At 38.7% G+C, this 20,956-nt stretch overlaps 1 protein-coding gene across 1 annotated transcript; it reads left to right on the forward strand.

Moving 5' to 3' along the window:
- The first annotated feature begins 17,787 nt into the window (after positions 1-17,787).
- hamp (hepcidin antimicrobial peptide) lies at positions 17,788-18,689 on the forward strand. Its single transcript, XM_057834242.1, has 2 exons — positions 17,788-18,033; positions 18,229-18,689. The coding sequence occupies exons 1-2, from the start codon at positions 17,947-17,949 to the stop codon at positions 18,409-18,411; spliced, it is 270 nt and encodes an 89-aa protein (XP_057690225.1). The 5' UTR covers positions 17,788-17,946; the 3' UTR covers positions 18,412-18,689.
- The last annotated feature ends 2,267 nt before the right edge of the window (positions 18,690-20,956 follow it).

A 20,956-nucleotide genomic window follows, 5' to 3' on the forward strand; every position in this document is an offset into this window, starting at 1 on the left:
CAGGATTCAGAATTTTTCGTCTTCGCCGACACCATATGCACGCGACGCGAGTCCGCTGCTCAGTCAGTGCGTCTTTTTGTCACAGAGTCGCCATGTAAACTGCCCCAGAGTCAGGTATGCATTAAGGATTTTGTAGTTGTAGTGGTTCTTAGATTATTTAGGTACTTAACTCATTCACTGCCATTGGCAGTTAAATTCTCCTAGTCAGAATAGATTGGAAGTCTATGCCGCCGTCAATTGCCGCTTTTGGACTGTACGAACCTGAGTACTTTGAGATCTGATCTTTGTCAAAATCGCAGAGATGTAAAAACTGTGTGCTTTAACTAAAACCGCCCAAACATTTATTTATAGGTTTTCCTATTTTAATGAGGATAGCATGCAAACAATGTCAGAAGGGGGGAAATAAATAATTGAACCCTCTGCCCAAGGCGACTTAAAGAGCAATTGAAACCAATTTTTACCAAACAATTAAAGTCAGGTGTGTGCCCAATCACTGATGAGTGGTTTAAAGCTGCCCTGCCCACGATAAAACACACACCTGGTAAGAATTGTATTGATGAGAAGCATTGCCTGATGTACAGCATGGCTCTGTCAAAAGAGCTGTCTGAAGACCTGCGATCAAGGATTGTTGATTTGTATAAAGCTGGGAAAGGATACAAAACCATCTCTTAAATTCTGGAATGTCATCAATCGACAGTCAGAAAAGCTGTCTACAAATAAGAGTTTGGCATTGTGGCTTCTCTCCCAAGGAGTGGCCGTGCACTAAAGAGTTCAGCGCAGAAGCCTCAGGGAGGTAAAAAGAACCCTACAGTGTCTGCTAAAGACTTACAGAAATCATTGGAACAGACCAGTATATCTGTGCACACATCAACTATATGGAAAACTATGGCCAAAAATGGTGTTCATGGAGGAATCGACTGCTGTCTAAAAAAACATTGTTGCTCGTTTAATGTTCGCAAAAAGGCACTTTGACACTCCACAAAAGCTTTGGCAAAATATTTTGTGGACTGATGAAACCAAAGTTGAATTGTTTGGGATAATATTAAATGTGATGGTTCACTTACTTATTTTTTCCTCCTTCTGTCATTGTTTGACAGTTTTTTCCATCGGTGTGATTTTCACAAAGATCAGATCACGTTTGATGGTGAATATATGCAGAAATGTTAGAAATTCCAAAAGGTTCAGATACTTTTTAATACAACTGTACTACTTTCCTTCGCCAGGCAGTCGTGCCCACACATGGGTCCCGCGCCTGATACGAACTGCTGTGGCGTTGCAGTCTGCGCCAGTGATGGATATTTTTTTACTTGCCACACCCACCAATGAAAAAATAAAACCGCAAAAACTAAGCTGAACGCAAAACAACAAATAGATCATCAAGGACACAGCAGCACTTCTTGCATGTTTGAAGGAAATACAGTGGGGCAAATAAGTATTTAGTCAACCACTAATTGTGCAAGTTCTCCCACTTGAAAATATTAGAGAAGCCTATAATTGTCAACATGGGTAAACCTCAACCATGAAAGACAGAATGTGGGAAAAAACTAGAAAATCACATTATTTGATTTTTAAAGAATTTATTTGCAAATCATGGTGGAAAATAAGTATTTGGTCTATACCAAAAGTTCATCTCAATACTTTGTTATATACCCTTTGTTGGCAATAACGGAGACCAAACGTTTTCTGTAACTCTTCATAAGCTTTTCACACAATGTTGCTGGTATTTTGGCCCATTCCTCCATGCAGATCTCCTCTAGAGCAATGATGTTTTGGGGCTGTCGTTGGGCAACACGGACCTCACCCCGTGGCGTCAAAATTATAACAAGAACGGGGAGCAAACATCCCAGAACCACACGGGGGGACCTAGTGAATGACCTACAGAGAGCTGGGACCACAGTAAGAAAGGCTACTATCAGTAACACAATGCGCCGCCAGGGACTCAAATCCTGCACTGCCAGACGTGTCCCCCTGCTGAAGAAAGTACACAGCCAGGCCTGTCTGTGGTTCGTTAGAGAGCATTTGGATGATCCACAAGAGGACTGGGAGAATGTGCTATGGTCAGATGCAACCAAAATCGAACTTTCTGGTAGAAACACAGGTTCTCCTGTTTGGAGGAGAAAGAATACTGAATTGCATCTGAAGAACACCATACCCACTGTGAAGCATGGGGGTGGAAACATGCTTTGGGGCTGTTTTTCTGCAAAGGCACCAGGACGACTGATCTGTCTAAAGGAAAGAAAGAATGGGGCCATGTATCAAGAGATTTTGAGTGAAAATGAGACAATGAGCCCAAACACACAGCCAGGACAACAAAGGAGTGGCTTCGTAAGAAGCATTTCAAGGTCCTTGAGTGGCCTAGCCAGTCTCCAGATCTCAACCCCATAGAAAATCTGTGGAGGGAGTTGAAAGTCCGTGTTGTCCAACGAAGCCCCAAAACATCACTGCTCTAGAGGAGATCTGCATGGAGGAATGGGCCAAAATACCAGCAACAGTGTGTGAAAAGCTTGTGAAGAGTTACAGAAAACGTTTGGCTTCCGTTATTGCCAACAAAGGGTACATAACAAAGTATTGCGGTGAACTTTTGGTATTGACCAAATACTTATTTTCCATCATGATTTGCAAATAAATTCTTTAAAAATCAAACAATGTGATTTTCTGCTTTTTTCCCCCCACATTCTCTCTCATGGTTGAGGTTTAACCACGTTGACAATTACAGGCCTCTCTAATATTTTCAAGTGGGGGACCTTGCACAATTATTGGTTGACTAAGTACTTATTTGCCCCACTGTAGTTTCAATTGACGAGGAAATCCAGCGTCTTAACTACGAGGCTAGTTTTTTTTTTATTTTAAATATGGCAACTCCTTGAGAGGAGAATCACCAAACACCTACGTAATCAAGTTTCTACAGTCCCACTGAAATTCCTAAAAAGTAGGGACTAAAATAATTATCGGAACTCAAGTTCCTGGTCCCTAGTTCCAATATCTGCGAACACAACCCAAAATGACATCATCTTCCCCTTCCCAGTTCTAGGAACAGCAGATAGTTCCTACTGTGTGAAAGCGGCTATTGGCAGCAAATGAGACAATTACAGGGTATTTTTTCCCAATATGGTTGTTTCCAATCAAAGGGTGCAAAACCTTTGATAAAATAATTTATTAGCAGCTTAATGTCCACAATCCCTGTAATTATGTAGTCATTATGATTGGGTCTTATATGGCTGATGATCAAAAATGAAATGAACACCTGTGCTTCTCTTATTTTAACCTGCCTTTTGAGCTAAACAAGGAATTTTAGATATTAAGAAATATAGTAAATATTTTCTATTTCATTGATAAAATATTTTTTCCATTCATGTAATTATTAATATTTTTATAGATTGAGAAATTAGATATTTTTAAGTGCGTCTAACAATGAATATTAATTAGAAATGAATATAATACAATATGAATGTTATGTTGTTGTTTTTTTTTTTATTTTAAAAAAAAATTCCTTTAGGCAATAATGCATAAATTAAAAAATATACAAAAATAAACATTTTGTGGACAAATTTAAATGACTACTACTAAAAACTCATTAAACAAAATATATTAATTTAATTGGATTTCCTATTATTATTTAAGTCAAATCTGCCTCCACTATTAAACTATTAAAACTAATAGATATTTAATGTTCAAAAATATTTGATGAGGTCTTGTTTATCGTTATGTATTTTAGTTTTTTTTTTTGTGAAGCAAAACTGACACTATTTAAAATAAACACATATTCTAATAATCCAAATATAATAAACAAATACATTGTATGTGCAGTAATTCTGTTTTGTACATGACCCCATTTCGATTTATTTTTATCTGCCTCATTTCCATTGAATAATTGTTATATATTATGATCATATTTTATTTTACTTTAAAAAACTACCCCCCCCCCCCCCCACACACACACACACAATTTTTTTCTGCTTCTTGTGCAGTCTAAGGGAACTTTGCTTTCATTTTCTTGGAAGTGATGCTAACAATGGAAGTTCCACATTGAAGAACAAAAAGTGTTGCAACATCGTGGGACCCTCTAAAACTTTCTGGAAATTCCTCTCATGTGCACTTCCTTTTACCCCTCTCCCTTCATTACTCCCTGCTTACCGGAAGCATCCTACTGCATTTTCTTTCACAGATTGACCTCCTTTGCCTCGCTTTGTGTTTGACTGACAAGGTGATGCAAAGTCAGAGTGGAGGTTTTTTCGGGGTAAAAACAGTGAGGGTTTGCGTAACCGACGGGGGCGACGGCCTCAATGAGAAGGACCACTGTGGCGCCTGCTGAGGTGAGTCTGGCCGCCTCCGTGGTGCCTGGCTCTGTTTGGCCCTCTTGCTGATAGGCCACCTGCCAACAAAGCACAGGTCCAAATGTACACCCCAGTAGACGGTCATTAGCTACACCAAAGCAAACTCGTAACATGTACTGAACTGTATTTGATCCTTGATGATTAGGTCTTATAAGACTAGTATAACAACAACAACAACAACACAATTTTTTAAAACTATTTTGGTACCCAATGTAATATGGGGGCCCCTCCAGATAACTGGACAACACACTATATTATAGTATAATCTTATCTTTCTGTTTGACCCTCCCCTTTGCTTAACCACGCCCACTCTACACCCGGTAATTCCACCCTAATTTCGTTAAATTTTTGTCTTTTTTAAAATTAAAACTAGCACATTATTAAAATGAGATATGGCACCCTTTAGCTACCCTATATGTATTTGATCAATTTATTTGTGTTATTTTCACAAATGATTTTCGAATACACTCTCACCTCAGAAACTTTCACTTCATAGTTTATATTCTAAACCAGGGGTCCCCAACCTTTTTTGCACCACGGACCGGTGTGATTTGGGTCTTTTTTTTTTTTTCACGGACCGGCAATGCGCGGCAGAAAAATATAGCAAATATAAAATAACACGACAGGGCTAAAAACAAATGTTAAGTGCAGGGAAAATATAACTCATCCACTAAATCAGTGGTAGGCTTGAGCTTGTTTCGTTGAAACGAGATGGTCCCATCTCCAGTGGGGCAAATAAGTATTTAGTCAACCACCAATTGTGCAAGTACTCCTACTTGAATACATTAGAGAGGCCTGTAATTGTCAACATGGGTAAACCTCAACCATTAGTGACAGAATGTGTGGGAAAAAAAATCACATTGTTTGATTTTTAAAGAATTTATTTTCAAATCATGGTGGAAAATAAGTATTTGGTCATTAACAAAAATTCATCTCAATACTTTGTTATGTGCCCTTTCTTGGCAATAATGGCGGCAGAACGTTTTCTGTAACTCTTCACTCTTCGCTTGGTGTAAAGAAATCAACTGTGGGAGCAATTATTAGAAAATGAAAGACATACAAGACCAATGATAATCTCCCTCGATCTGGGGCTCCATGCAATATCTCATCCCGTGGCGTCAAAATGTCCCGTGGCGTCAAAATGATAACAAGAACAGTGAGCAAAAATCACAGAACCACACGGGGGGACCCAGTGAATGACCTACAGAGAGCTGGGACCACAGTAACAAAGGTCCTTGACAAAGGTCAGTAACACAATGCACCGCCATGGACTCAAACCCTACACTGCCAGATGTGTCCCCCTGCTGAAGCCAGTACATGTACGGGCCCGTCTGCGGTTCGCTAGAGAGCATTTGGATGATCCAGAAGAGGACTGGGAGAATGTGTTATGGTCAGATGAAACAGAAATAGAACTTTTTGGTAGAAACACAGGTTCTTGTGTTTGGAGGAGAAAGAATACTGAATTGCATCCAACGAACACCATACCCACTGTGAAGGATGGGGGTGGAAACGTCATGCTTTGGGGCTGGTTTTCTGCAAAGGGACCAGGTTGACTGATCTGTGTAAAGGAAGGAATGAATGGGGCCACGTATTGAGAGATTTTTAGTGAAATTCTCCTTCCATCAGCAAGGGCATTGAAGATGAGACGTGGCTGGGTCTTTCAGCATGACAATTATCCCAAACACACAGCCAACGCAATGAAGGAGTGGCTTCGTAAGAAGCATTTCAAGGTCCTGTAGTGGCCTAGCCAGTCTCCAGATCTCAACCCCATAGAAAATCTGTGGAGGGAGACGAAAGTCCGTGTTGCCCAACAACAGCCCCAAAACATCACTGCTCTAGAGGAGGTCTGCATTGAGGAATGGGCCAAAATACCAGCAACAGTGTGTGAAAAGCTTTTGAAGAGTTACAGAAAACGTTTGGCCTCCATTATTGCCAACAAAGGGTACATAACAAAGTATTGAGATGAACTTTTGGTATTGACCAAATACTTATTTTGCACCATGATTTGCAAATAAATTCTTTAAAAATCAAACAATGTGATTTTCTGGTTTTTTTTCCTCCACATTCTGTCTCTCATGGTTGAGGTTTACCCACGTTGACAATTACAGGCCTTTGTAATATTTTTAAGTGGGAGAACTTGCACAGTTAGTGGTTGACTAAATACTTATTTGCCCCACTGTAGATATAAAAAAAACAAGATGTCCTGCTAGGGATACTGGTGCGTTAAGGGGCACAGGCCAAAGTTAATTCGACCAGAATAAAGTCGTTAATAAATTATTTATTATTTCTGTGCGGCCCGGTAGCAAATGCGCCACGGACACGTACTGGTCCGCGGCCCGGTGGTTGGGAACCCGTGTTCTAAACGTCTAATGTGCTCTTGTAAGAAGACTTATCATAACCATGGAGAAAACCGCTCAAAATAAAATTTCAAAATATGATCATAATTAGGGCTGAAAGCCAGTTCATTTGAATAAAACACAGTTGAGAAATATAATTTGCCAAAATTTCATCATGTTTTATGGTCACTTTATTAACATTTTTAAGGTGAATTTTCAAGAGTTTTGAGAAAATCGGCAACAATTTTTTCCCACTATCTCTGGGTTTGGTGAAATGAAAAATCTTTAAAGCAATGATGTCACCGGCATAAGTATATACACAAAACTATGTTGTTATACTTTATACTTAAGTACTTGATACTAAATTCATCATGGGAACTGGATCATTTCCAAGTACAATTTATGAGTATCACTGTCCTAGAACATCGTATCATGACATCATCATATTCGTCAATTGTTTATGGCCATGAAAACACGGGACGTTGCGTGCTACGTCTTGGCGGTCAAAAGTCCTAGAAAAACGTTTTGATGTATGACGGCGGGCCGAACACATGTTGGGAGGCCCCCTTGGCGCTTTGTTGACAGTGATGCAACCTCGGCCGCGAGGTTATCAGTAAGCGAGACAGACCGGCGCGCGGTCGCCGCCGGCGCTCGGTGGCCACCGCCACAGCTAATTGAGTCTCTGCAGGCAATTTGTGGGCACTTTTAAGGTGAAATGAAAATTCAAACGGCCACTGATTCTATCTATGCTTTATCTTTAGTTACCCCCTCCTCACCCAGCAATGCCCATCACCCCCTCCATTTTTTGTTATTTCACTTCCACCTTTATTGATCTTGGTGTTTATTCCACTCGCAGGTTAATTAACCATCGGTTGTTTATCGCTCTCACTCTGATAAGAGGAAATAAAATAATCCTTTTTGATTTGTTTGCGCCCCAATCTACCTTATTATGCTTATCTTTTGTCATAGGATCCGGGCTGTTTTTATGAAGCGATGAATTATTAGCCGTGTGTCATTATTAAAAAACAAACACTAACACACAAAAGAAAAGACTGCACGAACACTGCGGCATTCTTCAAATTTAATGGATGTTAAAAACCACACAGAATTCCAGAAAAACTTCACAAGGTCATAAATACAATATCAATAAATATCACGAACCATGTGGAAATACTGTACGAACTGAACTGTATCAAAATATTACTGCAAATATGATTCCAAGCCATGTTGTGGTAATCAATACGATAATCAATGATACAAAATAAGGAACGTAACCATGTATAAATTATGAGAAATTCGAAGGAAATGTGTAAACATAGATAAATTAGGTGTGGCACTTGATTTAAAAAAAAAAAAAAAAAAATCAGCGGCTTTGTAATTAATTAATTTTAATTAAAAGCCTTTTAATCACACAACGCTATTTGCCCCAATATCCAGTATATACAGTGGGACAAATCAGTATTTAGTCAACCACCAATTGTGCAAGTTCTCCCACTTGAAAATATCAGAGAGGCCTGTAATTGTCAATATGGATAAACCTCAACCATGAGAGACAGAATGTGGAAACCCACCCCAGAAAATCAAATTGTTTGATTTTTAAAGAATTTATTTGCAAATCATGGAAAATAAGTAATTGGTCAATACCAAAAGTTCATCTCAATACTTTTTTATGTACCCTTTGTTGGCAATAACGGAGGCCAAACGTTTTCTGTAACTCTTCACAAGCTTTTCACACCCTGTTGCTGGTATTTTGGCCCATTCCTCCATGCAGATCTCCTCTAGAGCAGTGATGTTTTGGGGCTGTCGTTGGGCAACAAGTACTTTCAACTCCCTCCATAGATTTTCTATGGGGTTGAGATCTGGAGACTGGCTAGGCCACTCCAGGACCTTGAAATGCTTCATACGAAGCCACTCCTTCGTTGCCCTGGCTGTGAGTTTGGGATCATTGTCGTGCTGAAAGACCCAGCCACGGCTCATCTTCAATGCCCTTGCTGATGGAAGGAGATTTTCCCTCAAAATCCCTTGATAGATGGCCCCATTTGTTCTTTCCCTTACACAGATCAGTCGTCCTGGTCCCTTTGCAGAAAAACAGCCCCAAAGCATGATGTTTCCACCCCCATGCTTCACAGTGGGTATGGTGTTCTTCGGATGCAATTCAGTATTCAGTATTCCAAACACGAGAACCTGTGTTTCTCCCAAAAAGTTCTATTTTGGTTTCATCTGACCATAACACATTCTCTCAGTCCTCTTCTGGATCATCCAAATGCTCTCTAGCGAACCGCAGACGGGCCTGGACGTGTACATTCTTCAGCAGGGGGACACGTCTGGCAGGGCAGGATTTGAGTCCCTGGCGGCGCATTGTGTTACTGATAGTAGCCTTTGTTACTGTGGTCCCAGCTCTCTGTAGGTCATTCACTAGGTCCCCCCGAGTGGTTCTGGGATTTTTGCTCACCGTTCTTGTTATCATTTTGGACGCCACAGGGTGACATCTTGCATTGAGCCCCAGATGGAGGGAGATTATCAGTGGTCTTGTATGTCTTCATTTTCTAAAAATTACTCCCACAGTTGATTTCTTTACACCAAGCATTTTACCTATTGCAGACTCAGTCTTCCCAGCGTGGTGCAGGGCTACAATTTTGTCTATGGTGTCTTTCGACAGCTCTTTGGTCTTGGCCATAGTGGAGTTTGGAGTGTGACTGACAGAGGTTGTGGACAGTCGTCTTTTATACAGATAATGAGTTAAAACAGGTGCCATTAATACAGGTAACGAGTGGAGCCTCGTTAGACCTCATTAGACCTCGTTAGAAGAAGTTAGACCTCTTTGACCGCCAGAAATCTTGTCTGTAGGTGACCAAATACTTATTTTCCTCTCTAATTTCGAAATAAATTCTTCTTTAAAAGTCAAACAATGTGATTTTCTGTTTTTTTCCCCCACATTCTGTGTCTCTCATGGTTGAGGTTTACCCATGTTGACAATTACAGGCCTCTCTAATCTTTTCAAGTAGAACTTGCACAATTGGTGGTTGACTAAATACTTATTTTCCCCAATGTATATATTTTTTTAATTTAGAGATACACTGATCCCATTTTTTTTTTTACTCCTGATCCAATCTCGATACCTGAACCAGGATATTTGTCTGTACCGGTACGACTCCGACACTAGAGCTCATCTTTCTTAAATAGTTTTCAGAACTGGCCTTTTGAAAAATCCCAGGTGAGCCATCAACAACTCTCCTGATGAATATGCTTAGGATAGCAATTTATTCTCCTTCAGCCCCCTCCAAATACAGTACGTTTAATAAATAAATAAAATAAAAATAGTCAGGCCTTGTAATACAACTTTAATTTCTTCTGTGACTTTGCTCGTAACTCGAGAAACACCTATCTCAATTACAAATACAGTCATGTGAAAGAATTAGGACACCCCATTAAATATTCAGTTCGTTATTAAGAAATGTTCACATATCAATGTCTGATTTTTTTTTTCTTATCTCTGGAAAAGAAAGTGATTTAATTGCAGGTAACCAAACATTGTTTTATTCATTAAACCAAATATATAAACAAAAATGCATATTCTAACTGAGGAAAAAGTTAGGACACCCTACCACCTAACAGCTAGTGTTTGCACTTTATGCTGAAATACAGTAACTTCAGTGGGACGCTTTTTGTAGCCATCTACCAGTCTTTGACATCGGTCTGAAGAAAGTTTGCCCTACTCCTCAACGCAGAATACTTTCAGCCGTGAGATGTTTGAGAGGTTTCTTGTATGTACAGCCAGTTTCAAGTCACCCCACAGCATCTCAGTGGGATTAAGATCTGAGCTTTGACTCAGCCATTCCAGGACTCTCCATTTCTTTTTTCTCAGCCAGTCTTTGGTGGATTTACTGGTATGTTTTGGGTCATTGTCATGTTGCAGGGTCCAGTTTCGCTTTAGCTTTAATTTTTTTCACGGATGATCTCACATGTTCCTCAAGCACCCGCTGGTACACAATAGAATTCATGGTGGATTCTATGATGGTGAGCTGGCCAGGTCCTGCTATAGCAAAGCATCCCCAAACCATGACACTTCCACCTCCATGCTTCACAGTTGGTATGAGGTTCTTTTCCTGGAATGCTGTATTGGGTTTTTGTCAAACATGTCCTCTGTTCTAGTGTCCAATTAATTCCATTTTAGATTCTTCTGTCCAAACAACATTATTCCCGAAGTCCTGGTCTTTGTCTACATTCACTCTGGCCTCCATGTTCTTCTTGGAGAGCAAATGTTTCCTCCTTGCACGCCTCCCATGAAGGTTAAACTTGTCAAGTCTCTTTCTGATAGATTTCTGATCACATCAACAGTAGCAAGAGCCTGCTGTGGGTCCCGTGACGAAATTTTAGGGTTTGTGGGAGACTTCTTTTCGCATCCTGCGGTCTGCTCCCCAGTGAGACAATATCGGGATATCGGTTAAAAAGTCATTATCGGACAACTTTAGGCAAGGCAAATTTATTTGTGTAGTTCAATTTAACACAAGGTAATTCAAAGTGCTTCACATCACAGGAACACCCACAAACGGATAAAATGATATGGAAAAATCACATTAAATCATCAAGAAAATTAAAAACAAGACAACTGAAACATAAATAAAACTAGAAAATGAATACCGTAATTTTCGGACAATAAGCCGCTACTTTTTTCCTTCATTTTGATAACTGTGGCTTAGAGTCCAGTGCGGCTTATTTGTTGATGTTTTAGGTAACACTTTATTTGACAGTGGTGTCATAAGACTGTCATAAGATCATCAAAATTATGACATGACACTATCATGGACATTACTGAATGCTGATGTCATTAAGTGTCATTTGGCAAATTATGTCACTGAATGCTGATGTCATTAAGTGTCATTTGGCAAATTATGTCACTAACTCAATTTTTGTCCATCTTGGATCGTTTGCATCCATTCAAAAGTGAGATAATTTGCCGGATAACACTTAATGACATCTGTTATAAGCATTCATGAATGCTCAGGACAGCGACATGCCATAATTATGATTGTGTAATGACAGTCTTATGGCACCACTGTCAAATAAGGTGTTAGAAAATACCATAACTAGCAATTAATGAAACAACTGGAGCAGTAACTGAAGAAATATTTAGCACAGAACATGATTTTTGATTGTTATTTACATCTGTCGCGCTGCAATGCATGCTAAGAGGCATGTTGGATAACAACAGTATTGACAACAGATGGCAGCAGAGGTTGACTGTCTCCCCCAAGGGAGCAATGATGGCCAAATGAAGCTTCTTGAATAAAGCTTTGCAGCCAATTGGTTCAAAGCTTCATGGTGCTTCATCTAGTCTTTTGACAGTCGTATGATGCCGCTGTCAAATAAAGTTTTACCGGTTAATATCTTTTGGTGTAAATATCCCATGATACAGTGAGGACAGCTGCGGCCTATAGTCCAGTGCAGCTTATCTATGAACAAATGCCGTTTTCGTACCAAATTTGCTGGGCTGCGGCTTATAGTCAGGTGCGCCTTATAGTGCGAAAATTAGGGTATATATATATATATATATGTATATTAAAAATTGAAACAGGACATAAAATGATACATAAAAATCACATTAAATCAAGAGAGTTAAAAAACAATTGAAATCAGAAATAGAAATAAAACCAAAAAATGAATAGAAAGCAAATAACTTGAAATTTTAAATATATAGGCAGTTATGACTATGCTGTGTTAAACGTTTTAGCCCTGATTTTAGGAGCTAATAGTTTGACCACATTTCAGACCTTAAAGGTAACCTGCTCCACAAGTGAGGAGCATAGTAACTTAATGCTGCCTCACGTTAGCTATAACCATCAATGGCAGTGTTTTAGCACTTTATAGTACTGTACTAATAGAATCACACGCAAAAAAAATAGGTTGACATGTCATGAATTCAGTAGTGAGACAAAGAAATATTAAGTCTTTATACTGAAAGAAAAAACTGCCGGTTAATGTTTGCGTTTTATGCAATAAAACAGCAGGGTTGACGGCTCCCTTAGATTAGATTACATTAACTGCGGTCTAATGGATCAACAATAACACTGAGTGTGTTAGCACCCTGCTGGGATGGAATGCTGGAATTCTTTCTGCAGGTTTGCTGAGTATTACGCAAGGAGGAAAAATTCATATCCTGGTGCTAATTATTTCATTTGAGATGGGCTAATTACGTCATTTCGAGAAAGCAATGGAGACTAGGTTATGGGAGAGATATTGCATTGAGCAGATGCACCAAATGATTGAAGAATTGTGGGGTGGCGTGGCTCAGTGGTAGTGTAATTGTCCCCCAACCTGGAGATTGTGGGTTCTATTCTTCACCCTGATGAACTCGTCTAAGTGTCCTTGAGCAAGACACTGAACCCCACGTTGCTCCTGGTGCTGTGTCATCAGTAGGTGGATGGTGAGATAGTGTAAAGCGCTTTGAGCGCCTTGAAAGGTGGAGAAGCGCTATATAAGTGTAACACCATTTACCAACAATGTTGTTCTATTGCATGGCAGCCTTGTAACAAAATGTTTGGGACTGAGCGCCACTTGGCGTGCTAGGGCGTGGTAGTGTTTAAGTGTTAAAATATCTCTGCCAGCCGCGTTGCCAGTTGTCTGGAGGGGGCAAAAAAATGTCCACTCTTATCAAACAAATACGCAACCACATACACAGCGGACAATTGTCTTCAGAGGCCTGCAAAAATGTGGAGTGGCTCGCGAATTATTGTCCACTAGCAACCCCCCAGACCCCCCACCCCCCACCCCCCCAAGACTGAAAAAGTAGGGGTCGTCTTATATTCGTGGTCTAGACGTTATACACATTCACGACGCTAGATGGCGCCAGATATCAATGAAGCGATGTTCTGTCATGATAGAGCTCAGCTACTCTCAAGTTTAACCAGTTTGCATTATTTTATTGCAATGTTTTTCCTTATTCAGATTTGTTTCAAGACTACAGTTACAGTTAGACTTCACTTTGATGGTTAATGCAGTTATTGCAATTTTGTTGTTTTATCACAATAGATTGGTTTATTTACATTTCAAAAACCAGAAGCCATTCATTTATGAATGTGATTGCACTTTAGTTAACATATTTAAATGTTCAGATATTAAGATTTGAATGAGGCAAAATAACATGCTTTTTCTCTCAAATATATTGTTATAATCATTTGTTTCAGATGTACTGTAATTATTTTCTGTATAAAAATTTATTTGGTGTTAGAAAAGTCTTTTTTTCAAACTTGAGTCTTGAAAAAGAGGGGGTCGTCTAATAATCAGGGCCGTCTTATGTTCGGGCCAATACGGTACTCCACACGAATACTCGTTTGTATTTCCTTTACATGTGTTGATTTTCAAATGCATTTAGGTAATTTTTATATTTCCTTGGACTTCTTCTAATACCGAATTCTTCTTTTTTTTTTTTTTTTTTTTTTTTTTTTTTTAATTTTCAAAATTATTAGATTTTTTTTTTTTTTTTTTTAAACTAATTGACTTAGTGAGAAGCCTTTAAAATATTATGAATGCTCATAAGCAGTTGTTGTTTTTTTAACATAGTATCATTTATTTAAACATTATTTTTTTCATTTTTCTGTTTGTTTGTGTATTTGTTTGTGAGGAAAAGAAGTTATTGAATTTTAGTGTATAATTTTCTAATTATTTTATAATTTAGCATTTTTATTCATCCAAATAATTTGCTAGAGCAAATTTTAATATGCACATCAATTCATTTTGTCTAATAAATTGTTTTGATCTTTATTATTTTAATTCAAAGCTATTAAACTTAGAATACTGAACCAACCCATGCTTCTGCCCGCCGGCTGTGGCGCAGTTGGTATCACCAGTTATCCTGTGACAGAAGGGTCGGTGGTTCGATTCCTGGCTACGACTGCTCACTGTCGAAGTGCTCTTGCGCTATATAAGTACACTCAATTTACTATTTTAGGGGAAAAGCACTGCAAGATTTACACCCAGAAGAACCTCTTTCCTTGTAGTAATTCAAGCATACAAGTAGACTTCACCATCAGTTGACAAGACAGCTCACACAGACATTGTGCCCCACCTTACCATAGGGGGCTGACCCAGGCACAACGCTGAGTTCGCTTTCAATGTGATAAACTCAAACAGTGTGTTCTAACGCTTGATTTAGGTGGAAATAGGACGAAGGTTTTACTGCATACAAGCAGGTAGGAGTGTCTCAAGAGGGATTTGGTCGAGGATTCAAGGTAATTATCATATTAAATGGCACCATGCATGCACTTTGAAACGTGAAAAAAATTAATGGATAAAATTAGTGTTGTTGTTGTTTATTGTCATCATCATCGGTATAACGGTGTAACTTTGGCTTGAAATATTTCCATAAAATGAATGATAACTGCACTTTCTTTGTGTGCTTTTAACCAAGAATCTAGACTGTTTTACGTTCATATTTATGGAAATTCAGCTATTTAAGCATTTATTTATAAGAATTTTCAACTTAAAAAGCTCTGTTTTGTGACGGCCGCCATGTTGGATTTCACAATACTGTAACTTTTGCTTGAAATATTTATGTGAAATGAATGATAACTGCCTGTTTTTTGCTTTTAACCAAGGATCTAGATTGTTTTACGTACATTCAGAGAAATTCAGTGATCAAAGCATTTATTTACAATAATTTTCAACTTAAAAAGCTCTTTGTTTTGTGAAGATGATTGTGAAGATGATTCTGTATGCTTTCCTCAAGCATTAAGTTTCTGATATGAAAATTGAGTGATTTATTAGCTGTTGAAAAGTAGCACTAAAGTAAAAAAAAGTTTAAGTTGCTATTTTGGGAAAAAGAACCTGATATACATACATATGATATGTTAAATATTTCTATTGATCCTGAAACTATAGGTGATTATCTAGCATTTGGTGATTTTTGTGCATCTAGCGTGAAATTTGACAATTTTATAGCCATTTTAAGTTTTGGGATACCTGGATAAGAAAAATAATAATAGGGATTTTATTAAGGAACGATTTAAATTTTTTGATGTCGCTGCTCATATACAGTGGGGCAAATAAGTATTTTGTCAAGTTCTCCCACTTGAAAATATTGGAGAGGCCTGTAATTGTTTACATGGGTAAACCTCAACCATGAGAGACAGAATGTGGAAAAAAATAACAGAAAATCACATTGTTTGATTTTTAAAGAATTTATTTGCAACTCATGGAAAAAAAAAATATTTGGTCAATACCAAAAGTTCATCTCACTACTTTGTTATGTACCCTTTGTTGGCAATAACGGAGGTCAAACGTTTTCCGTAACTCTTCACAAGCTTTTCACACACTGTTGCTGGTATTTTGGCCCATTCCTTCATGCAGATCTCCTCGAGAGCAGTGATGTTTTGGGGCTGTCGTTGGGCAACACGGACTTTCAACTCCCTCCACAGATTTTCTATGGGGTTGAGATCTGGAGACTGGCTAGGCCACTCCAGGACCTTGAAATGCTTCTTGCGAAGCCACTCCTTTGTTGCCCTGGCTATGTGTTTGGGCTCATTCTCATGCTGAAAGACCCAGCCACGTCTCATCTTCAATGCCCTTGCTGATGGAAGGAGATTTTCACTCAAAATCTCTCGATACATGGCCCCATTCATTCTTTCCTTTACACGGATCAGTCGTCCTGGTCCCTTTGCAGAAAAACAGCCTCAAAGCATGATATTTCCACCCCCATGCTTCACAGTGGGTATGGTGTTCTTCGGATGCAATTCAGTATTCTTTCACCTCCAAACACGAAAACCTGTGTTTCTACCAAAAAGTTCTATTTTGGTTTCATCTGACCATAACACATTCTGCCAGTCCTCTTCTGGATCATCCAAATGCTTTCTAGCGAACTGCAGACGGGCCTGGAGGTGTACTTTCATCAGCAGGGGGACACGTCTGGCAGTGCAGGATTTGAGTCCCTGGTGGCACATTGTATTACTGATAGTAGCCTTTGTTACTGTGGTCCCAGCTCTCTGTAGGTCATTCACTAGGTCCCCCCCATGTGGTTCTGGGATTTTTGCTTACCGTTCTTGTTATCATTTTGACGCCACGGGGTGAGATCTTGCATGGAGCCCCAGTTCCAGGGAGATTATCAGTGGTCTTGTATGTCTTCCATTTTTAAATAATTGCTCCCACACTTGATTTCTTTACACCAAGCGTTTTACCTATTTCAGATTCAGTCTTCCCATCCTGGTTGCAGGTCTACAATTTTTTCTCTGGTGTCCTTTGACAGCTCTTTGGTCTTGGCCATGGTGGAGTTTGGAGTGTGACTGACTGAGGTTGTGGACAGGTGTTTTTTATACCGATAATGAGTTAAAACAGGTGCCATTAATACAGGTAACGAGTGGAGCCTCGTTAGACCTTATTAGAAGAAGTTAAACCTCTTTGACAGCCAGAAATCTTGCTTGTTTGTAGGTGACCAAATACTTATTTTCCACTCTAATTTGAAAATAAATTCTTCTTTAAAAATCAAACAATGTGATTTTCTGTTTTTTTCCCCCCACATTCTGTGTCTCTCGTGGTTGAGGTTTACCCATGTTGACAATTACAGTCCTCTCTAATCTTTTCAGTAGTAGGAGAACTTGCACAATTGGTGGTTGACTAAATACTTATTTGCCCCACTGTATATGCCTAAGTGAGGTGCCTGTTTTGTTTTTTTGGTAGCTCGCGGCTTTGGTTTAGAAAGTATTTGAATTTTTAAGTTTAATTTTAAGTTTTTGGAAATAGGCCCCCTCCAGATCGGCCCTGAGCCCCGCGTCCCGTCAACTGATAGTAAAGTCTATGATTCAAGGTAGGACCCTCCCAGTTCAAATAGCCTGGACGTCCATCACCGTCACTGGCAGCCATTAAGTGACCTCAACTGTGCATTGTGCACCGATCACTTGACAGGTGAAATTCTGTGCTTCCCAAGTAGCTCAAAGACCCCCCCCCCCCCCCCCACCCCTACACTTCTTCTTTTAGCTTTTATAGAAGTAAAGAGGTCAAAAACTTCCCCTGGTGGAGGTTAGATAACGCCTACCAGGAAAGAGGCCAGACGGACCCCCCCCGGGGGCTGATGAGGCAACAACACCAACCCTCCACCCCTCCTAGCGTGTGCGTGTATTTATACCAGCCACTACATCCACACAGACACATTCTAGAAGCGAGGAAGCACGAGAAAAAGCATCCTTACTGGACATTTGTCGGTGGCGCCCCATGAGAGAGACCACCGCTTCATTTTTTAGGATTTCCAGCACCATTTAAAACAAAGACCACCCACCTACTACTTAAAGATGAAGGCATTTAGCATTGCAGTTGCAGTGACACTCGTGCTCGCCTTTATTTGCATCGTGGAGAGCTCGGCGCTCCCCTTTAATGAGGTAAGATCAGTAAAAATTTGCTTTATTTTTTTAATAGCATTGGCTGCCATTGACAGTGTTAGACAAAATTGCTGCCAACCTTCCCAGTCCAAATGGATTGGTCATCTATCAACATCAATGGCAGTGATTGATATAAGTATAAATGTTATGTTACTTTTAATATTACATTTAATGGACATTCTTTTTTGTTTACAGGGGCAGCAAATGGAGGAGGCGATAGGAGGCGACACTCCAGTTGCGGGATGGCAGGACGATGGCGCCGAGCTTTGGACACCGTACCACGTGCGTCAAAAGCGGCAGAGCAACCTGTCGCTGTGCCGCTGGTGCTGCAACTGCTGCCGGTCCTACAAAGGATGTGGTTTCTGCTGCAAGTACTAAAAGAAAGATCGAAAAGAAAGAAGGCCATCGAATCATGTAAAGCAGCATAGGAAATGATAATTTATTGTGCTTTATGAGTGAGCTGTTTTTTTGTTTTTTTTTTTGTAGAGGAAAATTTCCAGTTGCACATGCTCTTTGTCATCAAAAGTGGTATTTATTTGTTGTTTTTAATAGTTGCAACAATTTTGTAAATTTTTTTTTTTTAAATTTCAAACTTGTATTCTAAATTAAGGCTGCCATCTTCATGTAGTGATGAATAAATGGATGTTTAAAATTCATTGCGTTCTTTAGATTTATTCTTCCAGATTTGTAAAATGTGGATTATAACAAAATAAAAGTTTAAAATATATGTACATACTTTATATTTGATCATTATTGAACATTTCTTCTTGAAATATTTAAATTAGGGCTGTCAAAATTATCGCGTTAACGGGCGTTAATTAATTTTTTCAATTAATCATGTTAAAATATTTGACGCAATTAACGCATACACTGAATGACCCGCTCGCATATTGCCTCAAACAGATTACAATGAGGCCGTTTATGGACATTAAGAGTGAAGAGAATGCCACCGGCCGCTTGGGGGCAGCGCCGTTCCATACTCATGTTATTTCTTCTAAACGTGGGAGAATTAGTAGTTGTGAGACGTTTATGCTGTATTCACAATGTAATGCAAATTGCTATTTGTGCTCCACACATATTTTGGTAAGTTTTCTTTCTTTTAGTGGCAATTATGTGTCTCTTGTTGTATTTTGGGTAAGATATGTACAGATATATGTTATACAGTAAAGGCGAGTGGACACAGGTGTTCTTTGGACCGCACCATTTATTGGCATTCAGCAACTCCTTCACAACAAACATAAGTATCGTTTTGTGAAAGCACAACAAAAATAATATTCCTATCTCACCCAAAAAAAATTCACAAAACGTTCACAAAAGAAAAGCACTTCAGTCTATAGTAATGAAGCCCTATTCTGACACACAGTTAAACAACAATGCAAAATGAACTGGAATTCCATATCAAAATAGCTATGCAAAATACATGTAAAACTTAGACTTTGGTCACTCTATTTTTATTATTGTTATTTTTATTCTTATTATTATTATATGACCTCTACTGTTGATTGAAAATGTTACAAATTTTATTAAAACGAAAACATGAAGAGGGGTTTTAATATAAAATTACTATAACTTGTAACTATAACATTTATCGTTTAAGAACTACAAGTCTTTCTATCCGTGGATCACTTTAATAGAAAGAATGTTAATAATGACATTTGTGGATTTATTGTTACAATAAACAAATACAGTACTTATGTACAGTATGTTGTATGTATATATCCTTCGTGTGTCTTATCTTTCCATTCCAACAATAATTTACAGAAAAATATGGCATATTTTAGAGATGGTTTGAATTGCGATTAATTGCGATTAATTACGATTAATTAATTTTTAAGCTGTAATTAACTCGATTAAAAATTTTAATCTTTTGACAGCCCTAATTTAAATGTTTTAGAGAAATTTTCAATCTGACTTGTAACTGATAATTCCTTTTTAAATACGATTTTATTCACTGATGATCATTAAATGTTTGTTCTAAAATGAGGCGGAAAACACAGACAAAACTGAAAAAGCAGTTTCTGCTCTTTAAAAGAAACTGCTGTATTTTAAGCCAGAACAGCTATTGTGTTTGATAGAACAATATGTCTATATGCTGCCATAGCAGATTCATGGCGCATTAAGCCCCCGAACTATTTTTAATTTGTCTGTTTTACCCTGAAAACCCCCTTTCACAGACGTTGCACAACCGCTTTTGTTTCAACCCAGCCATAAAATGAAGGTAATTAATTATATTTATTATTCAAAATGTCTGTCATTTTTAGCATAGAATCATTAATTGATGTCTAATATTTTGTTTAAAAAAAACAACTTTTAAACAAATTACATCACAATGAAAAAAATGGTGTCTGTAAAAAAGTCACGGATATCTACCTCATAACTAATGCTTAATTGTATTTTTTTGTTACTGTTGTATTTTCTCCGATACGTTAGGTGAAAAATAATCGATCCAAACAAAGAAAAATTGAGAAAAAACATTTAAAAGGGTTAATATATGAAAAAGAAAATCTCGACCACTCCTTGATGTCTGAGATTTCTGCATTGCGACCCTTGTTATATGCAGAGGCCTCACGTCCCATTAGGCAAACCAGGCAATTGCCTTGGGCCCCCAGCCAGCAGGGGCCCCCAGAGGGCCAACAGATATAGCACATGCAGCTTTACTGCACTGTCGCAGCGACAAGTGTAGGGAGCGTTTCAATACCATGGAATCATTTGGCATATTATCTAACGATTCTGTTACCAATCCCAATCAGCACTAACTATGTTACGTAGATTATACATGTTTAAGAAAGTCCAATCAGCTATTAATACCACATGATTGTTTAAAGAGTGACTCACCAAGAACTCTCTGTAAAGTCCTTGCCGAGTTGTTTTACGTTGATTTTCACAGGCCACCTCATTATTCTTGTAGCTACTTAAAAAATTG

The sequence above is a fragment of the Corythoichthys intestinalis genome, chromosome 4, assembly GCF_030265065.1.
Source record: "Corythoichthys intestinalis isolate RoL2023-P3 chromosome 4, ASM3026506v1, whole genome shotgun sequence".
In the NCBI taxonomy this organism is placed as follows: domain Eukaryota; kingdom Metazoa; phylum Chordata; class Actinopteri; order Syngnathiformes; family Syngnathidae; genus Corythoichthys; species Corythoichthys intestinalis.

Excerpts from the sequence above, each read along its gene's own strand:
- hamp (XM_057834242.1), top strand. The coding sequence starts at position 17,947 with ATGAAGGCATTTAGCATTGCAGTTGCAGTGACACTCGTGCTCGCCTTT. Across the intron at positions 18,034-18,228 it reads CGGCGCTCCCCTTTAATGAG|GGGCAGCAAATGGAGGAGGC; the intron begins GTAAGATCAGTA and ends TTTTGTTTACAG.